We start from the raw sequence: 6,000 nt of genomic DNA on the forward strand, positions 1-6,000 counted from the left end.
TATCAATTTATTGAGACTTGTTTTGTGACCCAACAGGTGATCTATCCTGGAGAATGATCCATATGCACTTGAGAAGAATGTATATCCTCTGTTTTGTACATCTGGGGTGTGGTGTTCTGTATATGTATATTAGGCCTAGTTCATTTATCATGTTATTCAAGTTCTGTGTTTCCTTATTGTTCTTCTGTCTAGATGTTCTGTCTGTTGATAACGGTGTATTGAAGTCTTCAACTATGATTGTAGAGACATTTATTTCTCCCTTTAGTTTTTTCACGTATTTTGGGGCCCATGGTTACGTGCATAAATATGATTGTTATTTCTTCTTGGTGGATTGACCCTTTTATTTATAGTGTTCTTCTTTCTCTCTTATAACAGCTTTTGATTTAGTCTATTTTGTTCAATAGTAGCTGTTCCAGTTTGCTAATGCTGCTATAATGCAAAATACCAGAAATCGATAGGCTATTATAAAGGGTGTTTATTTGGTTACAAATTTACAGTCTGAGGGTCATAAAAATGTCCAAATTAAGGCATCGACATGAGTATACCTTCACGAAAGGAAGGCATATGGTGTCCGGAAAACCTCTGTTAGCTGGAAAGGCTTGTGGCTGGATCTTCTGATTCTGGGTTGTATTCCAGCTGTTCTCTCAGCTCCTGTGCATTCTTCAAAATGTTGCTTTTGGGGCATTTTGTCCTCTCCTAGATTCTCCAGAGCAAACACTGGGTTAGCATCTCCAAAGTGTCAGCAAAAGTCTGCTTTCAGCGGCCATCTCCAAAATGTCTCTCTTAGCTGCTCTGAGGTCCTTCTGTCTGTGATCTCTTTTATAGGACTCTATTGATTTAATCAAGAATCACCCTGAATGAGCAGGGTCCATATCTCCATGAAAATAATCCCTTTAAACATTTGCTCACAGTTGATTGAGTCACATCTCCATGGAAACAATCAAAGGATTCCAACCTTATCAACACTAATACATCTGCCCCCACAAGATTGCGTTAAAGAACATGGCATTTTGGAGGACATAATACATCGAAATTGGCACCGTAGCTACCCAAGTTCTTTTTTGGTTACTATTTGCTTGGAATATCTTTTTCCATCCTTTCCCTTTCAACCTATTTATGTCTTTGGGTCTAAGTTGAGTCTCCTGTAAATAACATATTGTTGGATCATGCTATTTTATCCATTCTGCCAAACTGTGTCTTTTGATTGGGGAATTTAATCCATTAACATTCATTGTTATTACTGTAAAGGCAGTAATTCATCCATTTTGTCCATTAGTTTTCATATGTTATTTTTTTGGTCTCTCTTTTCCTTTATTGCACCTTCCTTTTCTGTGTGGTTGCTCTTTTGTGATGTATATGACTGATCCTTTCTTGTTTCTGTTTCTGTATATTTTTAAAATGCTTTCTTTGTGGTTACTCTGGAGTGTATATTATGCAACCTACATCTATAACCTACTAATTTAAAAAGATAGCAACTTAGCTTCAGTAGCATACATGTTCTCTGCTCCCATATCCCTATGTTTCCCCTCCTTATATTGTTTTGTCCCACTTTACCACTGTTTATCTTGCATGTCTGTTATCAGGAAATATGCCTTTTTCCTGCTCAATTGCATCCTGATTCTTATATTAATTAAAGAGTAGAATTATATATTGAGGATACAGTGCTATTAGTTTTGCTTTACCCATTTAGTTACCCTTACTAGCGATCGTCAGTTCTTCACACTACTCCAAACCACTTTCTCCTGTACTTTCCTTTCAACCTGCAGAATTCACTCTAGTAATTCCTGGAGGACAGGTTTCTTATTGATGAAATCTCTCAGTTTCTGTTTATTTGTGAATATTTTAAACTTTCCCTCATTTTTGAAGGACAGTTTTGTAGGGTAAAGATTTTTTGGCTGGCAGTTTTTCTCCTTCAGTACCTTAAATGTATCATACCACTACCGTCTCACCTCCATGGTTTCTGATGAGAAATTGGCACTTAGTCTTATTGAGGATGCCTTATTTGTGATGAAGTGCTTTTCTCTGTCTGCTTCCAGGATTCTCTCTTTATCTTTGGTATTTGATATTCTGATTAGTATGTGTCTTGGAGTAGGTCTATTAGGATTTATTCTGTTTGGAGTAGGTTGTGCTTCTTGGACACCTTTCATAAGGTTGGGAAATTTTGTGCCATTATTTCCTCATATTTTCTTTCTACCTCTTTTCCCTTCTCTTCTCTTCCTCGGACACCTATGATGCATATGTTTGTGTACTTCATACTGTCTCTCAAATCCCTGAGACACTACTCAATTTTTTTATCCTTTTCTCTGTTCTTTGACTGTATGATTTTAATTGTTCTGTCTTCTAATTCACTGATTCTTTCTTCTGCCTATACAAATCTGCTGTTGTATGCCCTAGTATATTTTTAATCTCTACCATGTGCCTTTTATCACACAATTTCTGTTATGTTTTTTATTACTTTCAAATTCTTCTTCATGCTCACACGTTGTTTTCTTAGTGTCCTTTATCTCTTTGTGCATATTTTCCTTCAACTCCTTGAATTGATTTAGGAGATTTGTTTGAACATTTTTGATAATTGTTCCAACTTCTGAGTCTCCTCTGAAGCTTTAGTTTTTTTCCCTTGGCAGAGCCATATCTTCCTGTTTTTTGGTATCGCTTGTAATTTTTGCTGATAATGTCTAGGCATCTGATTATCTTGATGAGTTAACTCTAAAGGTCCATTTCTCCCTCTTGTCTAAGGTTTTATTGATGTCTTTGCCAATCTTTTGCTGTTAATTTTCATTACATAGTGCATTAAGGAAAGAGAGTGTCTATGACTAGTTGTACATGACTTTATTTCTTGAGCATAATGCCTTTAGTTGAGTACTCAAAATCTAAGAATTAAGCCTTGTTTATTTCTTCCCTCTGCTCCCCCAATATAGAGCACAAATTATCAGTTCATTCAGTACTATGGTTTCCCTTGGTTTAGGTAAGTTTTATGGAATCTAGAGAGGAAAACAAGTGGCAGTTATTTAAATAATTATGAATTTCTTTTTGTTCAAGTAGCTGCCTGTGTACGATAAGCACTGAGTCACTTTTATCCCAAACTCAGAATAAAAGAGCTTAGACAAATCTTAGTTCTGTTGTTTGAAGATAATTATCCATGGGTCTTTCACATTTTCGTATGTCTTGTGAGCAAAGCAGAGGCACTAGGTGCCTTTGTTCCAGACTATCTTTTAAAGGATGTTTGTTTAACAAACAAGTCTTGGAAGATAGAAACAGTGTCTTCCTTCAGAGAAAAGGGTAAGTTTTCTCTTTGTACCTTCTATATAGAGAATGTCTCTCTCCAGGGCAAAGGGAAAGCATGCTTACTGCCCTTCATAAAAGATTTGGGTTGCCTAAGATTGGAGTTTCTCTTCCATAATACAACCCACTGCATTTGCAAGCATCGTCTTTCCTTTGTGCTGCCCTGTGGGAATTCTGCCAGCATCCAGGAAACTGTAGCAGGCTCATTTGTTTGCAAGTAGGGTAAAATCTCAGAATTTTCAAAGTTCTTGAAAATTGGTATATTTATAAATATATTTCCTAGATTTTCACACTAATTTAGCATTAACTTCCCTTTGGAGGAGTGAATTATCATTTTGTTGCTGTAGTTTCACTAGAGACAAGGCAGGTAGCATGTGCTTTGCTCACCTGAGAAGGTGACTTATGACAATTATTAGTCATACTTTACTAATTTTTCTTTGCTGTTTGCTCCATTTCCCCCATCCCCTTTTCTCTTGGTCCTGATTTTCTTTCTCTTACTGTCTTTTCTGTCTCCTCTCCTCTTCCAGAATTCTCTTCTGTATCTGCCATAGGCACTCCTTAGCCTTTTGCATTTAAATCACAAACAAAAAAAAAACTTGATAATTGTTCTTAAGTCATATATTTCTAGTATTGTAGGAGAGCTAATGATACCTTTTAAACCCTTAACTGGTAGAACTAGAAGTTGGAGTCATGCCAATAATTCCCCCATGTTTATTTCTGCTAAAAGTAGTGGACAGACATGTGTGCATGGGGGGCATGAGTGGGGAGGGATTGGTGGTATAGGTTGATTTCCACCCACTAGTCCTGTCCTTAGGGAAAAGACTCTGATCAAATGAGCCATAACCAAACAGTGATGACAAGTAATAATAATAATAATAACTTTGTTTTTGACAATTTTGGAGCAGTCTAGATCAGGGGACAGCAATCCATGACCTGTGGGTGAAATCTAGCTTACTCCCTACTTTTGTACATGAAGTTTTATTGGAACATAGCCAGATCCATTCATTTACATATTGTCTATGACTGCTTTCATGTTGCAGTGGCAGAGATGAGTAGTTGCAAAAGAAATTTTAAGTTAAAAAAAAAAAAGCTTAAAATATTAATATGTGGCTCTTTACAGAAAATGTTTGCTGAACCCTGGTCTAGATATTGCGTTGTTCTTTCCCAGTGGTTCTCAGTTTCAAGTTGTTGGGAAGAGAAGAAGGAAAAGGCCCATTAGAATCACATGGGCAGCCTTTTAAAAAGCTAGGCACCTTTGTCTCCCTTCCAGCTTCTCATATTTTCCTGTTGAGTATTTGATTCCATTAACTGATATAGATTGTTTATTTGCACTATGTATAGTTTTTGACGTGAAGTGATATTGACTGTGTTATTTGGTTTACAGGGCTGTGGGAAGAAAATGTATTCATTTTTGAGAGGAACCAAACAACTGCAGGTGCTAAGGTTCCTGGGAATCTCCATTGGAGTGACACAAATCCTGGCCATGATTCTCACTATTACTCTGCTCTGGGCTCTCTATTATGACAGAAGGGAGCCAGGGACAGACCAAATGATGTCCTTGAAGAATGACACCTCTCAGCACTTGTCATGTCACTCAGTAGAGCTGTTAAAACCTAGCCTGTCTAGGATCTTTGAACACACATCCATGGCCAACAGCTTTAATACACACTTTGAGATGGAGGAATTATGAAGAATGTCAAAGAAGGAAACCAGAAACTTGTTTTACTGGACTTGTGAATTTTTGAGCACATACTTATCTGTTTCGGAAATGTATAGAAATAAAAGTGTCCCGTAAAGGAATGCCTAAGCATATGATTTTCTACCCTTTAAAATGAAGAGGGAAAGGTTTCATATTATGAGTTACCACCTGGACATACAGTTGATACCTTTTATCATGTTGAGGGCAATCTAATACCACTTTATATCTTGCATAAGATTTTTACGGAGCATAGTTATGCTTTGAGGTGGCATGGTTTCACCAGCATTTCTACATCCATGTAAATTGGACATGCTGTGGTGTGATTGGAACTGCAGTAAATTTTGATTTACTTCCACAAGCTTGTTAATATATGTGAAGTACAAATTAACTGCTAACAGTACTAATGATTTTTATTATATTCTTTTGAGGGTAAATGGTTTCTATATTAAAAAACTCTGAAGATTGGTGACTACCTAAATGTTGCTTTTGCCACTTGAAAGAGCAAACTCATACATTGTCTTAAACTGATCAGGGATCTATATGTATATGAGCCTGTGTTGTCTGTATAATTTAGTAGATTTCATTCGGATAAATGTTAAGAGTAACAATTGTGGAAAACATAAATTTGTCTGTATAGCACCATAATTTTTAGCCCTTCCTGACATTAGAGCTTTAAAATTCTGTGGGGTTTATATTATTTACATAACTGTTAATTTAAATACTTAACCACTAATTTTGAAAAATTACCAGTGTGATAAATACATTATTCAGAATGTAGTCTGGACTCTAGGAAGTATCAACAAGAAAGTTTCCACGTAACTTAGTTCATTCTGTAAAGACTTGGATGCTATTTTTTCCTAAACTAAGACCCTTTTTGACACTGAATGATTTTTAAAGGAGCTTATCTTTGCCTTTCCCAGGCAAGAAGTAACACTCTTCAAGTCTGAATTTCACAGAATAATGTTCCTTTTCTCCAGTAAAATGATGTGAGACCCATTAAAATAAGTGTTTTTGCTTTA

At 36.2% G+C, this 6,000-nt stretch overlaps 1 protein-coding gene across 6 annotated transcripts in view; it reads left to right on the forward strand.

Moving 5' to 3' along the window:
* TSPAN12 (tetraspanin 12) overlaps positions 1-5,082 on the forward strand; it is a 69,905-nt gene extending 64,823 nt beyond the window's left edge. For all 6 annotated transcript variants that reach the window (XM_037836298.1, XM_037836301.1, XM_037836296.1 and 3 more), the window contains one exon: positions 4,667-5,082. In XM_037836298.1, the coding sequence (XP_037692226.1) occupies positions 4,667-4,972 (306 nt within the window). In that variant the 3' untranslated portion in view covers positions 4,973-5,082. The remainder of the gene's footprint in view (positions 1-4,666) is intronic.
* The last annotated feature ends 918 nt before the right edge of the window (positions 5,083-6,000 follow it).

The sequence above is a fragment of the Choloepus didactylus genome, chromosome 5 (genome assembly GCF_015220235.1).
Source record: "Choloepus didactylus isolate mChoDid1 chromosome 5, mChoDid1.pri, whole genome shotgun sequence".
NCBI lineage: Eukaryota > Metazoa > Chordata > Mammalia > Pilosa > Megalonychidae > Choloepus > Choloepus didactylus.